Here is a 24456-nt window from a genome sequence, read left to right on the forward strand (position 1 = left end):
ATTTTAACTTATTTTTTCTGTATGTTAGCTACAGAGAGCCAGAGGCAAGAGGATTGGACTGAGTTTGACTCATTGTAGGCCTTGATTTCTCCTTTTGTGATATGGAAATTCCTACAGTTATATAGAAGGCTGCAACATAGGATCAGAAACTTAAGAGTCTCTTAATCTGACCTGATGTGTTTCACCTATGCTGCCATGAATGAAGGTAACCAGAATTATGAGAGAAATAAAAATCTGAACACATTATTTTAATTGTAATGGATATATCCCATTGTTAATATTAGTCTTGACTTTATGACAGGAACAGTAGCGAAGCCTACAATGAGAATTCTATTTTCCTACTTGCTTTATAATAATTATATTTTCTACTTAATTTATACTTACTTTTCTAAAAAATTCAAAGACTTTGAATAGCAGCATATACTTTATATGCATATTTCCTATTTACTGAAGATTTTTATCAGCTTCATGTATATTGCCAAGTTAGACGGTATCCATCAGAACCTTATAATTCATAACCCCCCAAAAAATGTAGTCTAGTCTTTCTCACAGTATAGGAATTATTTTAATAACTCCCGTGGCTGAACATTTCCAGTGACAAGGAACTCACTACTCTCCAGTAACCCATCTCAACGTTAGCTCTTATTATTACAGAGATCTTCCTTCTCCTGGACTGAAAATCTGCCTCACATATTTTGCACCCAGTGGTCTTAGTTGGCCATGTTCTCTCAAGTACAGAAGGAAGCTACGCCTTCTCTCTTCTACATGCTGACTTCTTCCAGTGTTTAGAAACTGTCTTTTGAAATCTCCACAGAAATTAGGTGGTGGTTATCAGTTTCCTTTTTCAAAAGGAAGACCTGTCTAAGTAGCACGCTTGTAATATCTTTGCACATGTAAGAATGACACTACCTTCATGCTGTGTTGTATGTGATGAAGTTTCCAAAAAGAGAAATAACCAACATGGAATAATTCTACAACCTCAGAAACCATTCTGCAGACTCCTTCGGATGGGCATACTGGAGCTTGAAAACTAAGTTAATGTCTCAATTTTGCAGAAAGTTCTGAATCTCTTAAAAGCTATTCTAGATGGATAACACCTGATATTATTTATATAGTATTTTACAGTACCAAGTTACAAAGGATTTCTTTATACACTATTTTATTTGATCTCTATTTTTGTGATGTTCTCAAATCACTTCACTATTATGTATGTGTCTATACTGCTTTTTACACTGTTATGATGTTTTTGTCATGCTTTTAAACATCTATGTGTAAGTCCCTTATGCTGTGAAGTTAGAAACATGTATACTTCTATAATGTTCTCTATTAACTATAAGTTATTAAAAACTATAAATATAAGCTATTAGAAAGTTGTTCTGACCTTGGGAATAGATAATAGATGTGAAGAATAAAGTAGGCCAGGACATAAATATGTCATATAACAACCCTCTTAATTTCTAATAAATAAAATCTCTATAAATTAGCAAAACATAAATATGTCACTGAACAATTCCCTTAAATTTTAATTAATCAGTTTGGCCTTGAAACATTTGTAGTTAACAAGAACATACATATGTCATGCCGTAACTGGCAACAATTCAAATCTCTATCAATTACCAAAATATAAATATGTCATGCAACAATTTCCTTCCTTGGCAATAAAGCATACCAATGATAGTTAAATATGACAGTGCACATGGTATACAAACCCGTGGATTTCTGCTCATTTTCAGAGAAGAAGACAGAAGCAACGGGTCCCTCTGCCTTTCTGTCTGAAGACTGAGAGCCTGCACACCGCAACCAACCTTGGACCCTAACTTACAGGGGATCTCCTCTGAGTTCGAGGGATGGTTAAGACTCCTCTGAGACCACTCATTAAAGGGAAAAGCCTGAAGTCTGGAGATTTGGACTCTAACATTTAAACTAACATTGTAATTGTCAATTCTGATTCTTCAATGCTAAACGGATAAATGTCTTGAGGTCTTATGCACATGCCTTAGCATGACTACCTTAGAATAAACTAAAAGAGTTTATGCAGGACAAACTCAATAATTTCTTTATTTATTCTTACAATAAAAACCTCCAGGACAATCTCATTTCTATCTTTTGTCATGATTTAAAACCACTTTTAAAGTAAGTGATTTTCAAATGCTTGTCAACAGAAGGCAGATTGAGGAAATGATGGTACATCCACATCTTGGAGTGCTACGCAGAAATTGGGTAAATCACTACACATGGATAATACATAGTCATTTCCAGATTATAATAAGTAGAAAAAGAAGACCCAGAACGCTGTGTGCTACCTTTTATATAAGGGAGGTATAACAGCTATAATTACCCACTCATTTATTCAAAATGAAACAAGGAAAGGATAAGTAAAAACTAATGAAAATGGTTACCCATAGGGCAAGGGAAGAAACATGGAGGGCAGTGGGGGTGGTAGGGAGACTGAGATGGAATCAAGACTTCTGTGAATATTCCTTGTTACACAGTTTTGAATTTCTTAACATGTAAATATTTTAGATAATTAGGAAATTTTAAAAGTAATCAAAAGGAGGGAGAAGTCATTCTTACAAATTAAAAACAAGCAAAAACAAAGGAACTTAACTGTCAAATCGGTACACACGAGAAATTTTCTCTGCACAGAGAAATGACTTCCTTTTCCTTTTTTAATACTTTAAAATAGAATTTGACTGTATATTCCATGTGGGATATATACTAAGGCTAAAAAGAATTACAAAAACATCTTAAGCCGCATTCAATAATCATTTTGTTGGTAACGATATTCTGGGTATATTGCAGGATAAAGCAAGTATTTACATTAATGCAATTAGGAACAAAGATTTTCAGCATAACAGAAAAGAGGTATAAATAAGAAGGGTAGAGTTAAGGCAGAATAAACCCTATCATCTTACATTTGAATTGGAAATATCAGTGTGAACTTGTATTTTTTTTTTGCCTAAAAATACATATGTCCTAGCTCAATACCCTGAAAAAAGCCTAGAAGCAATAACTACCATCCAGGCTGTATTATCTAAATACTACTTTTCACTAAAAGGAACCAGAGGTTCTTGGAGAAATGCTGTATTCTAATTCTGGTGCAAGAAATGTACAAGAATAGCTTAGAAAATCTTATCATGGGCTCGAAGTTACCAAAGACTACCAAAATCATGTCAAAAAGACACTGGAGGCAACTCTGAGGTTCTCCGACTGGACAAACAGGAGAAAATTTGAACATCAGGAGAATAATGGCTGAGACTGATTAGAACACATCAAATATAAACAAACCCATGAGTTCAAAATGATACTCTCCATCTGCAAACAAACTTATTAGTCACCACTGGAGGTGGCAAGGTCACTAAGTCAAAGTTGGAAAATTTATAAATAAAGGGAAAGAATCAACAATTTATCCTGCCTTTCCTATAGGAACTGTACTAAAATTAGTACCTTTCTTCTTCCAACAATATCCCCTTAGCACTGAATTTTGCACTTATTATATCCTACCTTAATAGCATTTATGTGTCATCTGTATAAAAGCGTCAGCTCTCTGTGAGTAAAGTCATCATTATAAACAATTTTGAAACTGTCTTGGAGTACCCTGTGCATTGTAGGTACTCAATACTGCTTGAATAAATGAATGAATCAAAAGTCTTATTAGTGAGGTCTGGTCCAACTAATGTTCATGAAAAAAATTTCCATCACCTACAGTTGGAATTTGCAGTTGAAACTGACAATAATATTCTAATATTATTATAAACAGCATAGAAAACAGTACAAAAAATTACATCACTGTCATAGTCTTGACTTACCTAGACTCTAGATCCAATGTAATTTCTACCAGAGATGTGTCTGAATCATCAAAGATTTTCTCTAAGTTAATACGCTTCTCCATTTCCTCTAATTCTTTCAGGCATTGAAAATACTAGACAAAAATCATAAGTGAGTTAATTTTAAAATAAATTTATTTCTTAATTAAAGCAATTGACTATTTATAGACACCTGGAAAAATAGCTATTGGGCATCAAGTACCCATTACCCCACTGCCATCAAGTTGATTCCGACTCATAGCGAACCTATAGGACACAGCAGAATTGCCCCACAGGGTTTCCAAGGCTGTCATCTTTACCGAAGCAGACTGCCACATCTTTCTCCCATGGAGAGGTTGCTGGTTTTGAACCACTGACCTTTAGATTAACTGCCGAGTGCTCTACCACTGTGGCACCGGGCTCCTTCATCAAGTACCAACCCTCCCACCCCCAAACTCTCTTAGGATATCAAAAGGAAGAAACTGGCGTAAGTCCACAGGCAGGCTGGAGTCTAACACACACCCGAACAGACTTTGCTTACCTTGGCCCGGTCGGGATCACAGTAGTCCAAGAGAGAATCGCAAAAATGATATCCCATTGACTCCAAGTCTTTTGTGTTGAAATGAGTGCCTCGTTTGTTACCTGAAACATCAATACATTTATCCACCCCTGAGGATCAGTTAACCATTTCTCCTTAGCGGGTAGGCCTACGTTGCAGAAAAGAGCATAAACAAAATTTCTGATATGATTCCATATCTTCCCCTTTTGATTTTCTTCTTTGGGGCAGATTATCTAGCAGCTGATTACTTTCTCTCATACCCTCTCCATCAGCTCCATCAAAGCTGATTTAACTCGAATTAATTTATGGTGTGAGGCAGAAGAAAATTCAAAACAGTTATGGAATGCTTGGTTATCAGTTACCAACAGCCCAAATAATCCCTTTAAGCAAAACTTGGTAAAAAATTTTAAGAAAAACTGTTTTCAATATCATGAATAATCTTACATCAGTTTCAAGGAAGTTTCTGCTTTAAAAAAAAGGCAGAAATGACCTGTGTGGATTTCTTCCTTTGAGTTGGTTGGTACATTTTCTGATAAGGTAACATTTATCGTAATGTAGAGTTTTCTAACTGCTTTAAAGTTATGCTAGATATGCCTAAAAGATTTCTTAAATGGGACTACAAACACACTTTAGTTCAGGGAACCAAATGCTTCCATTTCAATAAAAGTTTATAAAATAATCTCTCTATTTTGCTTTGCAAATAGCAAATCCATTAAAAACATTTCTACCAGGTAGTTTAAGTATGCACATTATTTTAATCATTAGAGTCATCTGTAGGAACTCCTTTAAAAAAAGGAAAAAGCAAAAACGAGCAAAGATTAGTTTATGAAACCAATAAGAGTATTCTACCTATATGCTAAAACTTCCCTTTCTAAATGAAAGGAAATGATGAAACAGAGACATCATATGTTGTTGTTGTTGTCAGGTGCCATTGAGTCGGTTCTGACTCATAGAGATGTTATGTACAACAGAACAAGACACTGCCCAGTCCTGTGCAAGCCTCACAATCATTGTTATGTTTGAGCTCATTGTTGCAGCCGTTGCATCAATCTATCTTGTTGAGGGTCTTCCTCTTTTTTGCTGACCCTCGACTTTACCAAGTATGATGTCCTCCAGGGACTAGTCCCACCTGATAACATGTCCAAAGTACATGAGAGGAAGTCATGCCATCTTTGCTTTTAAGGGGCTTTATGTCTTCCAAGAGAGATCTGTTCATTCTTCTGGCAACCCATAGTATACTCAATATTCTTTGTCAACGCTGTAATTCAAAGACATCAATTCTTCTTCGGTCTCCCTTATTTATTGTCTAGCTTTTGCAAGCATATGAGATTGTTGAAAATACCATGGCTTGGGTCAGGCACACCTTCATCCTCAAAGTTACGTCTTCACTTTTTAACACTTTAAAGAAGTCTTTTGCAGCAGATTTGCCCAATGCAGTGGGTCATCTGATTTCCCGACTGTTGTTCCCATGGGCGCTGATTGTGGATCCAAGTAAAATGAAATCCTTGACAACTTCAATCTTTTCTCTATCATGATGTTGCTTATTGGTCCAGTTGTGAGGACTTTTGTTTTTCTTTATGTTGAAGGCTGTAATCTTTGATCTTCATCAGTAACTGCTTCAAGTCCTCTTTGCTTCCGGCAAACAAGGCTATTGTCGGCATATCACAGGATGTGAATGAGTCTTCTTCCAATCCTGATGCCACGTTCTTCATATAGTCCAGCTTCTTGGATTTTTTTGCTCAGCATATAGATTGATGGTGAAAGGATATAACCCTGATTCACACCTTTCCTGACTTTAAACCATGTAGTATCCTATCCCCTTGTTCTGTTCGAACGACTGCCTTTGGTCTATGTACAGGTTCTACATAAGCACTGTAAGTGTTCTGGAATTGCCATTCTTTGTAATGCTACCGATGATTTGTTATGATCCACACAGTTGAATGCCTTTCCACGGTCAAAGTCAATAAAACACAGATAAACACCTTTCTGGTATTCTCTGCTTTCAGCCAAGATCTGTCTGACATCAACGATGATGTCCTTAGTTCCACGTCCTCTTCTGAATCTGGCTTGAATTTCTGGCAGTTCCCTGTCCATACACTGCTGCAGCTGCTTTTGAATGATCATCAGCAAAATTTTACTTGCGAATGATATTAATGATATTATTGGATAATTTCCACATTTGGTTGGATCACCTTTCTCGGGAATGGGCAAAAATACGTCTCTCTTCCAGTCTTCAAATTTCTTGGCATAGATGAGTAAGCACTTCCAGAGTCCCATCTGTTCGTTGAAACATCTCAATTGGTATTCTGTCAGTCCCTGGAGACTTGTTTTTTGCCACTGCCTTCAGTGCACCTTGGACTTCTTCCTTAAATACCATCGGTTTTTGATCATATGCTACTCCTGAAATGGTAGAAAGTTAACACATTGTTTTGGGAAAAGTGACTGTTTATTCCTTCCATCTTCTTTTGATGCCTCCTTTGTCGTTCAATATTTTCCCCATAGAATCCTTCAATATAGCAACTCGAAGTGTGAACTTTTTCTTTAGTTCTTTCAGCTTGAGAAATGATGAGCGTGTTCTTCCCTTTTGGTTTTCTAACTCCAGGTCTTTGCATATTTCATTATAATACTTTACTTTGTCTTCTTGAGCTGCCCTTTAATATCTTCTGTTCAGCTCTTTTACTTCATCATTTCTTCCATTCACTTTAGCTGGTCTATGTTCAAAAGCAAGTTTCAGTCTCTTCTGACATCCATTTTGGTCTTTTCTTTCTTGTCTTTTTAATGACCTTTTGCTTTCTTCATGTATGATGTCCTTGATGTCATCCCACAACTAATCTGGTCTTTGGTCATTAGTGTTCAATGCGTCAAATCTATTGTTGAGACAGTCTCTAAATTCAGGTGGGATATACTCAAGATTGTGTTTTGGCTCTTATGGACTTGCTTTATTCAGTTTCAACTTGAACTTGCGGATGAGCAATCGTGTTCTGCAGCTGGCTGGTGTCCTTGCTCTGACAGATGATATAGAGATTCTCCATTACCACTTTCCATAATAGATGTTGTCTATTTGATTGTGGCGTATTCCATCCAGTGAGGTCCATGTGTATAGTCACCCTTTATGTTGTTGAAAAAAAGTATTTGCAATGAAGAATTTGTTGGTCTTGCAAAATTCTATTATGTGACCTCCAGCATTGTTTCTATCTCCAAGGCCATATTTCCCAACCACCAATCCTTCTTTGTTTCCAACTTACGCATTCCAATCACCAGTAATTATCAATGTATCTTGATTGCATGTCTGATCAATTTCGGACTGCAGAAGTCGGTAAAATCTTCAATTTCATCTTTGGCCTTAGTGGTTGGTACATAAATTTGAATAATAGTCATATTAACTGGTCTTCCTTGTAGGTATATGGTCATTATCCTATCACTGACAGCATTATACTTCAGGATAGATCTTGAAATGTTCTTTTTGAAGATGAATGTGGTGCCATTCCTCTTCAATTTGTCATTCCTGGCATAGTAGACCATATGATTGCCTGATTTAAAATGGCCAATACCAGTCCAGTTCAGCTCAAAAATGTCTAGAATATCAATATGTGTTCCATTTCATTTTTGATGACTTTCAATTTTTCAAGATTCATACTTCATACATTCCACGTTCCAATTATTAATGGATGTTTGCAGCTGTCCATTCTCACTTTGAGTCATGCCACATCAGCAAATGAAGGTCCCAAAAGCTTTACTCCAGCCACATTATAAACGCTGACTCTACTTTGAGAAGGCAGCTCTGCCTCAATCAGATTTTGAGTGCCTTAAAACCAGTGGGCTCATCTTCCGGCACTATGTTCTGCTGCTGTTCATAGGGTTTTCATTGGCCAATTTTTTCAGAAGTAGACCATTAGGTCCTTCTTCCTACTTTGTCTTAGTCTAAGACTTAGTCCAGACTAGGCCATCATATAGTGGGAGTTTATCTATTCATTCTTTTTTACAGAATTGATTGAATGTCAGTATGTATTTAAATGGAAAGAAAGTACTTGCTATCAAATTTTCTACACTACAATATTTTAAATATATCTTTTGTTTAAAACTTCGAGTGGCTGGAATGAGAAACTTGCTCTTACCTAGAGTAGAGCCACAAAAAGTGGCCTCCATGGTGAAGCTGTTCCTGATTCCCATTTTCCACATCACCACCCTCCCTGTTCCCTCTTTGCTCTTCTGAACATTAAACTTGCAAGCTGAGAATGAAAACTGAAAAGAAGCACATACAATGAGGCCCGTTGGTTTTCTGGTAACTAATACGTCTTTCTTAGTTGGGCTGAAGACAAATAATAATCGTGCAAAAGCAGTAAGCTCACTAAAGCTTCAGAAATTGATTTTCATTTCCTGATCAATGAAAAAAATTCATTTTTAAGGATGACATATTTACATTACTGATAGCTACAAACTCTAATCCTAACAATAAATTTTACTTTGTTTAAATCTATATGTAACATATATATTCAAAACCATTACTAATTCTTGATCGTGTTGGAATAAGATCTTATACTTTTAAAAAGTTTTAGAAAGGTGTTTTAACATGTTTAGGAGTGAAGATTAATGTTGTAGATTTCCAGCTATAAAGGTTCTCTATTTTCATATGAAAGACCACTAGAAAGCTGCCCTGAAAGACTGTTAGTAACAATGTCTACAAAGATTTTTTTTTTTTTTGTAATTTAAGTTAATATGCAGTAAAATTGACTTTTTTCGTGTTAAGTTCTATGAATTTTAACACACGTACAGATTGGCATAACCCTCAGCACATTCAGGGTACAGAACAGTTTCAGCATTCCTAAAAACCATCTTTGCTATCCTTTTGCAGTCATATCCTCCCCCGACCCCTAACCCCAGCAATCATTGATCTGCTTTGCTTTGTCATTATAGTTTTGTTTTTTCAAGATTGTCATCTAAATAAAATCATACAAAGTGTATCCTTCTGAGATCAGCTTCTTTAACTTAGCAGAATTCTTCCGGCATTCAACCACGTTGTGTATATCAATAGTTTGTTCCTTTTTACTGTAGAGTAACATTTCATTGTATGGATGTACTAAGGTTTGTTCATTCATTCATCAGTTAAAGAACATTTTGGGTTGTTCCCAGTTTTTGTCAATTATCAATAGAGCTTTGTAACCAACAAAGCTTTGAAACCCACTCCTGATCCCATGTCTTTCAATTTGTGTACAGGCTTTATGTGAATGTAAGTTTTCATCTCTCTAGGGTAAATATCTTGGAGTGGGATTGCTGGATCCTATGGTAAGCATAGGTTTAGTGTTTGATAAGGAATATAGAATCAAAACAGGGACGTCTGGCCTATTTGTAAAATGACTGAGCTAACTTCTAAGAGCTCTCTATAACTTTTCACCTAGATTTTAACTGCTGCCTAGAAGCTCCAGATTCTACCTCTGTTGCCTAGGAACCAACCCTTATTATTGTTAAGGAAATGAGTTTCTTTGTGGTTAGGCTAAAGAATATGAACTCCTAATGGAAAGCTTTGATCTCAGTCTCCTACAGTTTTCTGACGCATTGGGTAAAGTAATACATCATGGGAACTTGATGGAGGATCTCTCCTCAAGAGATCTAATGCTCTGAGCAAGTTGATTATTAACAAACCATTCCTGAAAATACCTGTCATGATTTTGCTTTGCAACCAAAATGAAAATCCCTCCTGATCCATGTCTTTCAATTGTCCTTTAGCCAATCAATGTATTCACGTAACCAATAATGTTAAAATTATACTTCTTTGTCCCTCCTTTGACTGACCTTACTGTAAACCAATCAGAATATTGTAATTTTATGTCCCCCCTTCAGCACTATAATTACTTGTGACTTTCATTTTTCCCTCTGAGATCCATGAGCTTCAGCCTGAGATTTTGTGATCTCCTATTTCAATGGTATTCTGGCTTCAATAAATCTCTTTTGATTTTACTTCAATGGAGGTGAGGTGTCTTTTCTCTAGAACATTTATGGTGGAGTTGGCAGGATTTTGGAGTTATCTTTCCCAGAGGACTCCAGGAGCTGAAAAACCACACTCAGGTGCCAAGGGCCCTTTGCATACCCCTTCACCCTCACTTTTTTCAAACTTGTCAGGACTGTCCAGAGGTAAGCGCTCCTGAAAAGGAGCTCCATGCATTTCAGCACAGCTATGTTAAGAATCTAAAAACATTAAGAATCTAGCCCTGAATATTCTCGGTGTGTCTTTGTGGGGATTTTTGAAGCTGTTTCTCGACTGCTGCTTTTTCATTCATGGTTAAATAAGCTTGTTGGAGGCTTGTGTTCCACCCTTACCTTCTCTGCAGAAGCTTGTAGGAGGTTTGTTTTCAGGTGCATTACATGAGTGCTTCTATTGGCTGCATCTTGTTCAGTGTGATCATGCTCATCTTTGTTTTCTGTTTACTAACTTGCAGCGTGAATAGCTGTTTACTATGGTGCTTTTGGGTCCTATGAGCCACAAGAGCACAGGGCAAAGCCTCTGCTAGGTTTTTGTCAAGCTCTGAAAGTGCCAAAGTTTGAGTGTGACTTTTGAAGTTCTGGCCCTTTGTTTCTGGTTCCATTCACAGTTTGAACATTTTGGAGCATGATGAGTCTGCCATCTAGTGAATAAAAAGTACAATTCCTCACAAAACCTTTTTTTAAATCTTTGGGTGAATTTGTTTTAGCACACCTTCTTGTTGGTACATGTTGGTGCTTGGTAAGATGGGGAATGCCACCTCTAAGGACTATAGCGGATTCTCCTCTGGAACTCCCACTTTATAATGGCCAGGAATTATGGTACCAATGCAGTTCAGTATCTTGAACAGCTGCATGCAATTACCAAAGAAAATAGTACTGACCAATGGGTATATTATGGCAGTTTTGAGCTCACTGAATTAACTTTTCTGCACAGTAAATTAGAGGATAAAAGCTGCCTGATTACCCAGAACGAGTGGGAGGCCTATTTTTATTGTTTTCTGGATGCTTCCAAGAGACAAAATAACAGTAAATTTGCCTCACTGCAAGATGTTTTATCAAGACAAGCAGAACTGATTAAGGAATTGCAAAATCGAAGTTTTGCATCTGTTCCTTTGCCAGTTGAAACTCCTTGTCCTCCTCCTGCTACTAAGCCTGTTTCATCTGACCTTCTGGCAGCTACTCCTATCTACCCCTCTCTCTGCCTTCCCCTTCTGATAATGCCTTGTTAGGACTTCCTTATGAGAAGGAGGAAGAGATTGAAGAAGGGGCCAAACTTCTGGTTGAAGCTAGCCCCGTAGTTGAAATGCCTTTTAAGGTGAAATACCCCAAACCTAGAGTATGACATCCTGAGGTTACATTAGCCTCCTTGTCTAAAGCAGAGCATCATGCCATTGTTAAAGAGTTCTCCAACCCATGTGAAGATTCTGAGAAATTTAACCAAGAATTTAAAATTTTGGCAGAGGCTTATGAGCCTGGTCTGACCTTTTGGTTAGCAGCCAATCTCTTAACCACTGAGCCACTGGGGCTCCATTTGGCAATCTCTTAACCACTGAGCCACTAGGGCTCCATTTGGCAACTAGAGAGCATAAAATGTTCAGAGAAAAGTTGCAACTAGCTTTACCACCAGTAAAATATTTAGGGCACATTATCTCTGTCTGCCCACGGGGTCTTCATAGACCCCAAGAGAAAGGAAGCCATATGGCCCTCTTTATCCCCCTGATAAAGAAGCAATTAAGAGGATTTCTAGGTCTCTATTGTTACTGCCATGCATGGATTCCTAATTGTTCATTAATGATCCAACCCTTATACCAGTTGTTAAAGGGGTCTGCACCCAACCCCATTCAATGATCAGAAGAAGGCATCCAAACTGTGTCTAAGTTAACAGAGTCCCTACTCATTACTTAAGCTTTGGGTTTTCCTAATTATAATTTAGATTTTTTCTACAGACAGCCAGGAATGCCTTTGGGGTTCTTACTCAAAACCACAGATTTCAGCAGTGACCTGTCAGTTACTATAGCCTACAGTTAGATCCAGTCACTCATGGATATTCTACCTGCCATAGAGCAGTCACAGCAACAGCTAGATTAATGGATGTTACATCACACATAGTGCTTGGGAAATTTCTGGATGTTTATGTCCTCATGCACTCATTTTGAATTCTGCTTTAACTCAACACTTTTCAGCCAGCAGACTTACTTCTTATGAAGTTCTTCTCTTGGCTGCCTCCAATGTCCAGTTATGGACAGTTAACTCCTTGAACCTTGCAATTTACTGCCTCTTCCAGAAGATAGTTATACTATTACCCACAATTGTCTTGGCTTAGCAGACCAACTATTAACTGCCAGGCAACACTTATAAGAAACCCCTCTCCCTAGTCCCTCTTTAATTTTTTTTGTTGATGGATCTTATCTTAAGCCAGATCCTTCTAGTTTTCATTACCAAGAAGGATATGCCACCATGACATCCATTGAAGTCTTGGAAAGTGGCACCCTTCCCGAAGTTACTTCAGCGTGGCAAGGGGAATTCATTGCATTCACCAGGGCCTTCAAACTGGCTTCTGGACAATCCGTAACAACTTACATGGACCTGAGGCATGGTTTCAGAGGGGTTTCTAACATCTTCTGGGACCCAAATTAAAATGGTCCCTCAGTTGTTGACTTCTTAGAAATCCTTTTGATACCCTCAGAAACAGCAATAAAGTGCAAGCTCATCAGCCAAAAGGCATACCCCAAACTGAAGAGGCTAAAGGCAATAACCTGGCAGATGCCATGGCCAAGCAAGAAGCTTCTGGCTTCCTACTTAATCAAGCCCCAAAGGATGGAATGATGGAATATTTTGACCAAGATTCTGATACTCAAGTAATTATGGCCTCCTCGGCCACTTGGAAACCCTAGTGGTGTAGTGCTTAAAAGCTATGGCTATTAACCAAAAGGTCAGCAGATCGAATTCACCAGGCACTCCTTGGAAACTCTATGGGGTAGTTCTACTCTGTCTTATAGGGTCACTGTGAGTTGGAATTGGCTCGATGGCAACAGGTTTTTTTTTTTTTTTTTTAAGCCACTTACTTAAAGTTGGCCCCAGATGATGAAGTCACCTCCTGGACTCAGTCTGGGTGTATTCACGACTCTGTTCCTGGTCTGTGGACTGGACCAAGTCAGAGGCAGCTCAATCCAAGGTGCTTGGATGTTCCTATGGTCAAGGTTTTACTAGACATTTATGGACCTATGGAAATTGATGAGCTGATCCACAGTTTGAATCAACATTTTTGGGCAACTTGCTCAGTAGCCATAATTATGTGTTTCACTATGATTTTGAGAATCCTCTCCAAACTCCAATATTAGACTCTCCCCACTTAGTCCAAGCTCCTGTGGTTGGAATGGAAGCAGATAGTCCCTGTAAAGCCTGTTCACCATGCTAGCCAGCAGTTACTGAGGATTTGTTAGTTGAGGGAATTACCCCTACAAGAACTACCTGGCATTACCTCAGAAGCCATCAGATTATGCCTCCAAAAAGTGAAAAGCATGTGTGGAAGCAACAGCACTGTCAACTAAACTGGGATATAGATTACTGAGAGGGACTAGCCCTTGACTGCAAGTTGGTGATGCCTAAATCCTTACACCCTCCATTGAGTCAAGATATTCATAAACATAACCATGAGGTGAATTATTGGAATTAGCAAACAAATATCATTGGGGACATTTTTGGGAGGTGGCATATCAAAAAGCAAGACGGTGCCCTGCCTTTCTCAATTTAATCCCGGCAAACCTTATTGCCTCCCTCCAGGTCGATATCCTTTGCCAACTGGGCCTATGCTTGAATGGCAAATTGACTTTGTTCAGATGCCCCCTTCCCATGGCTATAAATATGTTCTTGTTACAGTTTGTAGATTTTCACATTGGGTTGAGGCTTTCCCCAGCAGGTGTGCAACTGCCAGCTTTGTAGCCAAGAAACTTTCAGAAAATATTATGCCAAGTTGGGGTGCCCCTAAGACTCTCTGCAGTGTTTGGGGCACTCATTTTACTGGCCAAGTCATTAAGGAAATTTGCTCAATTTTTCCAATTTTTCAAAGGCTTCATTGTCCTTATCATCCCCAGTCTTCGGAACTGGTAGAACGAGTTAACAGTATTATTAAAACTCAATTAGCAAAACTAACTTCCTCTTTTGGCCTATCTTGGGATCAAGTTCTCCCTTTGGTTTTATTAAATTTAATGGATACTCTCTTTGGGCCCCATTAATTGAACGCTTTTGAAATTTTTACCAGGAAGCTCATGGATTTGCTGTATGGTTTAGCTTTTAATGATTCTAATCTTTTACAGACTAGTTTACTGAAATATTGTCAAGCTTTGCTTTATAATGCAAAAGAAAAAGTCTCTTTGCTAAAAGAAGCTTTAATAATTAGACCCTGAAACAGATTAAAGCACCTGATGTTGTACACGGGGATTATGCTTATTGGAAAGAAAAGACACCAGCTAACAAACCCCTGTGCTGCTAAATTACAGGGGATTAAAGCTTGGATCCACCTGTCTCAGGTAAAGGAAGCTCATGTGGCTCCTACCAACTCAGGGACTTAAAGTTTAAACAGGATCCTGGACGAAAAGCATATGACAACGAGAGTGAACCACCTACCCAAAATCATGGAACAAGATTATGCAAGTAGCTGAAGCATTTGGACTTTGTGCTATATTGTTAGCTAGGTTTACTTTTAGCCATTTTGTATTTACAATATACACTTAGAATTGGTTTTTGGTAAACAGTTATCCAACCCTTAGAAATATTTGGATTAAGTCTAGTAATTACAGGTGTACTTATTATTTTTGGATGTTTAAGGTATTATTTTTCTTAGTCTTTGTGTTTTAATTATGATCACTATTATTATATTAATACCATTACTGTCTCCTTTTTCTATTGCTTAGCAAGAAAATGCTTTTATCAAATTAACTCAATCAGTAGCCAGTCCTAGCAATTTAACTGAATGCTGGGTATGTCATTCTTCCCCTCGGTCTACACAAGATCATACTGATCCTTTCACTGTACCAGTCTTAGAGTATAAGCTCACATCTAATTTTACTATTGTTTTGAAAGACTGTTTAAGTGGGCTATTCATGTCAATTTACAGCTACTTCCAGAATTATCAACTTATCAATAAGCTCCCTGTTTCAGTCTCACCCTTTGATAGTTAGAATGTTTATTCTATCCACTCCATGCAATTTTTAAATGAATGATGCTCAGTATTACCCAACAGTAGCAGATAACTGTCTTAGAAAGAATCTAAATCTCCTGGTTTGTGCCCAATGCCTGGATTCACTAGACTTTGGAGGATTATCCATTTGTAACAACTCATTAACTGCAAACTGGTTTGATAGGGCCGAACATTCCATCTCACTTCTTAATATTCAAACCAGTACAGGTATGTTATGTGCCCCATCTGGATATGTTGTCTTATGTGGGGGATGAGTTAACTTTAGGAATAACTCAGATGATTGGCCCTATACTTGAATTTGCCATGTTTAGATGGTTGGAATATGCTAGGCCAATGTACTCTAGGGACCCTAGGAGTTCCCATGAGTATCCATGCATATGATGACAGTGCACTTTGGAACAGTGATTTAAAACTAATGTCCATACAGAATAGAGAACTTGTTTTCCGGAATAATCCCCATAGCTAATTCCCTGGGATGTTGATAGTCCTTTTTACACAGTACTGTGCCATGGTTTGGAATTGCACAATTAGAACAGTCCATTTGCAATCTATGTGCCACTATGGGTCAAACTGCTGATGACGTGGCCAATGGAATGGTTGCACAACAAAAATGTTTAGAATCCTTGTCAAAGGTAGTAGTGGACTATAGAATAGTTCTGGGATTCCTTTTAGCTCAACAAGGAGGAGTATGCACCATTGGCAACACTTCATGTTGCTCTTGGATTAACACCACTGGAGAAGTTGAACAGGATATTGCTAAGAGCCAGCAAAAAGCAGTTTGGTTATATTCCATATACCCTTTGACTTGACCATCCTTTTTTGATATCTTCAGTGGACTACCCAATAGTGTAGGTTCTTGGTTAGGATCTTTGTTGCAAATTGGGTTAATTATATTAATAATAACTGTTCCTTTTGTTGGAATTATAAAATATGTTATAAGATGTGCATCTACGATAGGAACTGAAAACCCCACTTCATCTCATGCTCAGAGAATTATGTATATCAACAATGCATTCGAGAACCCAAACTAGAGAAGCCTCATGACTTAGTCATTTGAAGGTAGATCAGGCTGTTTCTTCAGTTTGGCCACATGCTATCTATTCCCCAAACTAAGATCACTGAAGATGGCTGCTCAGCAATAGCATGGTGAAAAAAATCAAAGCTTCCCAACTGCCAGAAAAACCTTGCAGAAGATGAGTTACTCCTTTGTGGGTGACATGAGATCAGCTCACCCTGAAGATGAGAACTCCCTTATGGGAAAGTAAAAATATGTAGTGGTGCCCAGCCACTTTTATCGTGTGGCATTTGGGGTCTTAAATGCTTGCTGGTTCAAGTGGCCATTAAGAAGTAATAAAACTCATGACAATTTGAAGTCCATGCAGAAGAAACTAATTCTTAAGTTGATCAAAGGATATTCTTCTAAATTCTTGATTAAAAGGAGGGAATGATAAGGGATATAGAATTAAAACAGGGGTATCTGACCTGTTTGTAAAAGGACTGAGTTAGCTCTAAGAGCTCTCTATAAGCTTTCACTTCAATTTTAACCCTTCCCCAGATTCTACCTCTGTTGCCTAGGAACCAATTCCTACTACTGTTAAGGAAATGAGTTTCTTTGTGGTTAGGCTAAAGAATATGAACACTTCATGGAAAATTCTGATCTCAGTCTCCTCCAGTTTTCTGATGCATTGGGCAAAGCAGTACATCATAGAAACTCTTTGTTTCCATTCTCCTCCAGAGATCTAGTGCTCTGAGCAAGGTAATTGTTAACAAACTATTTCTGAAAATACCCGTCATGTCACTGCTTTGTAACCAACATGAAACCCCCTCCTGGCCCATGTCTTTCACTTAGGTCCTTTAGCCAATCAATGTATTCACGTAACCAATAACATTAAAAATTATGCTTTGTCCTGCCTTTGACTGACCCTATTACTGTAAACCAATCAGAATATTGTAATTTTATTTTCCCCCTTCAGCACTGTAATTACTTGTGACTTTCCTTTTTTCCCCCCTGAGATCTGTGAGCTTTAGCCTGAGATTGTGATATCCCATTGCAATGGTATTCTGGCTTCAATAAATCTCTTTTGATTTTACTTTAACAGAGTTGGAGTGTCTTTTCTCTAGAACATGTTATAAAAAATTGCCAGACTATTTTCCAAAGTGGAGTTTGAGTTTCAGTTGTTCTAGTATGAGTTTCAGTTGTTCCATATCCTTGTCAGCACTTATGATTGTATTTTTTAATTTAGCCATCCTAATAGGTGTGTAGTAGATCTCATGTTTTTAATTTGTATTTCCTAATGGCTAATTATGTTAAACTTTTTAAATGTACTAATTTGTCATCATATATCCTCTTGGCTGGAAACGCTGGTGGCATAGTAGTTAAGTGCTACGGTTACTAACCAAAAGGTCAGCAGTTTGAATCCACCAGGCGCTGCTTGGAAACTCTATGGAGCAGTTCTACTCTGTCTTATAGGGTTACTATGAGTTGGATTTGACTCAACAGCAATGGGTTTTTTTTTTTTTTAATCCTCTTTGATGAAGTGTGTATTAAAGACTACTGACCATTTTTCAATTCAGTTGTTTGTTTTCCTACTTTCAGTTACTCTGGATACAAGTTGACAGATATGCAATTGCAAATATTTACTTCTAGTATGTGGCTTGCCTTTGTATTCTCTTAACGTGATCTTTCACGGAGCAAAAATTTTTAATTTTGATGACGTCCAGTTTACATAAGGATATATCCTTGCCTATTGTCTTTCTACTAGTAGTAGATTCCTATGAGAGGAATCTGAAGTTTCCAATTATAACTGTGTACTTTCACAAAGCGATTTTGGTAAAAAAGACAAGAGAAAACCTAGGAATAAAAGTCTCTGTATCTTTAACTGGCCTTTATACTCCACGGAAGACCTGTTTTAACTGCAGGCCAGTTGCTTGTGGTTTTTGAGGAATTGGTCCATTTCATCTAAGACCACAAAAGATTAGCGATCTAAGATCCAAAGAACTATGCCAACAGCCCCAATGTTAAAATATTTTAGTAATAGGGGACCATTTTATAGAAGTAGTAAGCTATATTTAAGGGCACTGACAATGTAAACTTTATTAGGATAGCTTCGGGAATGGGGCTGCTCTTTGTGACCTGATTTTCTGAGGGAATGAATCCTATTTGGGCAACAAACATGTGCTTTTTCGTAAATAACTACTCTTTCTTTTTATTATTGTACTTTAGACGAAGGTTTACAGAACAAACTAATTTCTTGTTATACAGTTAGCACATGTATTGTTTTACAACAACCCCACAACATGTCAACACTCTCCCTTCTCCACCTTGGGTTCCCTATTACCAGCTTTCCTGTCCCCTCCTGCCTTCTAATTCTTGCCCCTGGGCTGGTGTGCACCTTTAGCCTCATTTTGTTTCATGGACCTGTCAAATCTTTGGCTGAAAGGTGAACCTCGGGAGTGACTTCATAACTGAGCTAAAAGGGTGTCCAGGGGCCAGTAAATAACTATTCTTACCAGCTCATCCTTTCCTTTTTACGTTCTCGAGTCTCAATTATTTCCAAACAAACAAACAAACTCGTTGCTGTCAAGTCAATTCCAACTCATGGCGACTCTATAGGACAGAGTAGAACTGCTTCATAGGGTTTCTAAGGAGTGGCTGGTGGATTTGAATTGCCAACCTTTTGGTTAGCAGTCGAACTCATAACCACTGTGCCACCAGGGCTCCCAATTATCCCCAGAGGACAACTTATATTTCGCAAAAAGTCCTCTATAAGTGAATTGGCTGGTGGAGAACTTGGGGGAAGTTTACAGGAGTTATCTCTGCTATGTTAAAATCTTTAGGTATTTTTTCTAAAGAATGCCTAAAGTAATTTCCACATCATGGTAAATAAGTGACTCCAACATTTTTACAGTCTGTGAAATATAATAATACACCTTATTCTTTTTTCATTCTAATTTTGATTTTTGAAATACTGATTATTTCATAAAATCCTACTAAACATTCCACACAGTTGCTTTCTTATGATTAATTGTATAAAGCCCTCAAAATAAAAGAGCAATTTATTTAATAGAATTATCCATTCCACTGCCCCACAGGGGCAACACTTAGTAAAGGAAAAGTTAAAATCTTAAAAGGCGCTTACTTTATCTGGACAATTTTTGCTCAGCATAAGTGGAAAGATGCGTTGTTGTAAGTATAACGCTTTTGATCTGTCACTGCCATCACAGCCATACATGAAGATATTCTCCTTCCTACTATGGCCATGCAGGTCACAGTATAAAATAACCTCTCGTTTCTCCATCAATCTACCAAGAAGAAAAAGAGTAAGTTACCAAATTTTTTCCTCCACGTTTTTCTTCTATGAATGCAACTATGCCTCTATGAGTGCAATACCCAAAGAAACAGTTTCTTATATCCTAGCATTTCATTTCTCCCTCTTCTCATCGATACTGCATGTTATCACTAATACACAATTTTTTTAAAACCTTCAATAAATTCCTATTGACTATAGGTAAAGGTTAAGTGTTCTAGCCTTCCATGATAAGGCCCAAATACACCTTTTAACTTTACTCCATGACTTTCTCCACCAGGATCCCTCTACTTTTTTATCTGGTTTTCTGTGGTACATAGAAAACAGTTCACTTTGGTCTTTGCCCATTACAACGTAGAATCTCTCATGTAGATTCTACTTTCTGACTGGAATATCTTCTCTCTTCATCTCTGTATCTGCAAAAACGATCCCCCCGCTCCATCCTTCAAGACTGACCTCAAGTCTCACTTCCTCTCTAACTAGTCAAGCCCACAGATTTTTCTCTTTTTGAACTCTTGTAGCACTTAATAGTGGTTTTATTTACTTAACACTTACCTTTGAAAGTTTTCATATTTTTGGTATTTAAACTCATAACAGGTGAGGGATGCTTCAAATCATCTAGAATAGTGCTATGCACATAATAAGTACCCTGATATCTGTTGAATAATTAAGTAGTTGATGACTTGGTGTTGAAGCCAATTAATATCTAACCCTTGATTAAAGTAGCAACTAAGTATCATTTTGAGAAAAACATTACCAAAGCTGAAATTGATTTTTTCCCCTGGTAAAATTCTAATAAATACGTACATTTTCAAATAATATTTTATTGTGTTTTTGGTGAAAATTTACACAACAAATTAGGTTCCCATATGACAATTTCTATACAGATTGTTCAGTGACATTAATTACATTTTTTACAATGTGTCAACATTCTCTTTAGTTGCATTCTGGTTGTTCCATTTTCAGTGCTCTGGTTTCCCTGCCCCTTTATGTTCTCATCTTTGCTTTAGAGTTAACTGTTGACCTTTTGGCTAATACATATTTTAAAGAAATTATTATACATTTCTTAAGCGCACAACCCTTATAATTTAGGCGCTCAATGAATATTACAACCATCAAAAATAAGCCACAAAAACTAATTGATGAAAATGACTAATAGAGGAGGCTTTCAAAAGGTAAACAGATGGTAGTAGTTGGAAGGTGGTAGGATTATGGGCATCTTCCTCTTTTTTTTTCATATTTCCAAACTATATAGTAATATAAGTAATATCACTATATTATGTAAATAATTAAAATTACATTTATTATTTGTTATATATGGAAGGATACACACCAAAATGTTATCAGTGGTATTTATAGCAATATAAGATGCATTGTTTTTATAACGAAAATATTAAAACCTAAAGCCAAAACTTTCAAAGCATAGCTTTTATCAGAAATACTTTAAATTATAGTGAAATGCCAAACTGGAATCTGCTACATGCATTAATTTATTGCCCTGTTCTCACCCAGTGCCCAATACATTCTAATTAATTATGTAAAATTGACATAAAACCACTCAGTGATAGTTAAATGTTTTCAGAAAACTAGGTTATAAACATTAATATCAAGTGAAGCCCTTAAATATGAAACACAAAAAACTTGTTGCGTCGAGTTGATTCTGACTCAGCGACTATGTAGGACAGAGTAGAACTTCCCCATGGGGTTTCCTAGGCTGCAATCTTTACGGGGAACCCGGGTGGTGCAGTGGTTAAGCACTCAGCTGCTAATCAAAATGTTGGCAGCCACTAGCTGCGCCATGGCAGAAAGATGTGTCAGTCTGCGTCCATAAAGATTTACAGCCTTGGAAACCGTATGGGGGCAGTTCTACTCTGTTCTACAGAGTCACTATGAGTTGGAATCACTCGACAGCAACAGGTTTGTTTTTTAAAAAAATTTTGGAATCTTTTCAGGAGCAGATTGCCAGGTCTTTTCTCCTGTGGAGCTGCTGGTGGGTTCCAACTGTCAACCTTTCGGTTAGCAGCCAAATGCTTAACCACTGTGGCACCAGGGCTCCTTAAATATGAAACATACTGCACATTTTTAAAACAAAAAATTTCTCCTTTTTAATGATGTTCCACATTCTTATAAGTGAATCAAAAGAAACCTCTAAGTAATTCATTCCAAAGAAATGCTATTACTTCTGAAGTCTTTATTTCTGATACTTTAAGTATCTTATACTAAGATCTACTCTCTTATTCTTGTATACAAGTTGTCCCCAACTTAGGACGAGGTTCTGTTATGATGACTCCATTCTAAGTGGGTTCTGATGGAAATCGAGTACCTCCTTTTTTTTTATTTTGGTTTTCATTATTATTGCCTTTTACTATTGGTATCTTTATAAATCTGATTTTGAACATCTGCGAAATGAATATCTAAGAATGATATATCAGCAAATTATGTGCTTCAACATTCTATGTAGCACATATTACTAATGTTAAGATGTACAAAAAAAAAAAAAAGAAAAAAGATGGTCATAAGTGCAGTAGGAAACCCTGGTGGCGTAGTGGTTAAGTGCTACGGCTGCTAACCAAAAGAATGGCAGTTCAAATTCACCAGGTGCTCCTTGGAAACTCCATGGGGCAGTTCTACTCTGTCCTACACGGCCGCTATGAGTTGGAATCGACTTGATGGCGACGGGTTTGGTTTTATAAGTGCAGTATGTCATAACTTGAATACGTCTTAAGCAGGGGACTACCTGTATCTTATATATACTCAGCCATAGATATACTTACAGATATTCACATTTCCACATATATGTGACTTCTCATTCTACTTACCTGCCTACTATTAATTACATTAAGGTCTTTCTCTTTCTTGGAAGTCTTTCTGAAACTTACTGAGTATACCCCTGCTTTAACCTTCTCACAAGGCAATCTGAGAATTGACACATGATAAATAATTTCCATGGTCTCTTTCCACAGATGTCGTCAATTTGATTCTTGTGTATTCCATTTGGTGAGGTGCACGTGTATAGTTGCCATTGATGTTGTGAAAAAAGGTACTTGCAATGAAGTTGTTGGTCTTGCAAAATCCTATTATGTGATCTCTGGCATTGTTTCTATCATCAAGGCCATATTTTCCAAGCCCCAATCCTTCTCCTTTGTTTCCAACTTTCACATTCCAATCACCAGTAGTTATCAATACATCCTGATTGCATGTTCGATCAATTTCAGACTGCAGAAGTTGGTAAAAATCTTCAATTATTCATCTTTGGCCTTAGTGGTTGGTGCATAAATTTGAATAATATTCGTATTAACTGGTCTTCCTTGTAGGTGTACAGATATTGTCCTATCACTCCCAGCATTGTACTTCAGAATAGATTTTGAAATATTTTTTGATTATCAATGCAACACCATTCCTCTTCAATTTGCCATTCCCAGCATAGTAGACCATATGATTGTGCAATTCAAGTGGCCAATACTAGCCCATTTCAGCTCACTAATGCCTAGGATATCAATGTTTATGCCTTCCATTTCATTTTTGACAATTATCAATTTTCCTAGGTTCATATTTCGTACATTCCACATTCCAATTATTAATGGATGTTTGCAGCTGTTTCTTCTCATTTTGAGTTGTCTCACATTAGTAAATGAAGGTCCCGAAAGCTTGAGTCCATCCATGCCATTAAGGTCAACTCTACTTTGGAGAGGCAGTTCTTCCCCAGTTGTCTTTTGAGTGCATTCCAACCTGAGGGGCTCATCTTCTGGCACTGTATCAGACAATGTTCCTCTGCTATTCATAATGTTTTCTCTTGCTAATTCTTTTCAGAAGTAGACTGCCAGGCCCTTCTTCCTAGTTTTAGTCTGGACTACGGAAAAACTCAATATCATCAGCAGAACAAAGCCAGGGGCTGACTTCGGAACAGACCATCAATTGCTCATATGCCAAGTTCAAGTTGAAGCTGCAGACAATTAGGACAAATCCATGAGAGCCAAAGTACGACCTTGATATCACGCTGAATTTAGAGACCATCTGAGAATAGATTTAATGCATTCAACACAAATGACTGAAGACCAGATGAGTTGTGGAATGACATCAAGGTCATCACACATGAAGAAAGCGAGAGGTCATTAAAAAATAGGAAAGAAAGAAAAGACCATAATGGATGTCAGGAAAGACTCTGAAACTTGCTCTTGAATGTTGAGTAGCTAAATAAAAGAAATGATGAAGTAAGAGCTGAATGGAAGATTTCAAAATGCGGTTCAAGAAGACAAAGTAAAGTATTATAATGATATGTGCAAAGCCCTGGCGTTAGAAAACCAAAAGGAAAGAACACACTTGCCATCTCTCGAGCTGAAAGGACTGAAGAAAAAATAAAAGCTTTGAGTTGCAATACTGAAGGATTCTACAAGGAAAATATTAAACAATGTAGGAAGCATCAAAAGAAGATGGAAGGAATACACAGAGTCATTATAACAAAAAGAACTGGTCAACGTTCAACCATTTCAGGAGTAGCATGTGATCGGGAACCAATGGTACCAAAGGAAGAAGTCCAAGCTGCACTGAAGGCACTGGTGAAAAGCAAGGCTCCAGGAATCGACAGGATACCAACTGAGATGTTTC

General features: G+C 37.5%; 1 protein-coding gene across 2 annotated transcripts in view; it reads right to left on the bottom strand.

Moving 5' to 3' along the window:
- The window catches only part of AGBL3 (AGBL carboxypeptidase 3), a 66167-nt gene that overhangs the window by 15749 nt on the left and 25962 nt on the right, over positions 1-24456 (bottom strand). For both annotated transcript variants that reach the window (XR_002784003.2, XM_023539963.2), the window contains exons 7-10: positions 19684-19846; positions 8481-8607; positions 4348-4448; positions 3810-3922 (exon numbers count right to left, since the gene is read on the bottom strand). Coding sequence is in view for 1 of the 2 variants with exons in the window: in XM_023539963.2 (XP_023395731.1) it covers positions 3810-3922; positions 4348-4448; positions 8481-8607; positions 19684-19846 (504 nt within the window). In the remaining variant the exon portion in view is untranslated. The remainder of the gene's footprint in view (positions 1-3809; positions 3923-4347; positions 4449-8480; positions 8608-19683; positions 19847-24456) is intronic.

Source organism: Loxodonta africana, chromosome 8 (assembly GCF_030014295.1).
Source record: "Loxodonta africana isolate mLoxAfr1 chromosome 8, mLoxAfr1.hap2, whole genome shotgun sequence".
Taxonomy (NCBI): Eukaryota; Metazoa; Chordata; class Mammalia; order Proboscidea; family Elephantidae; genus Loxodonta; species Loxodonta africana.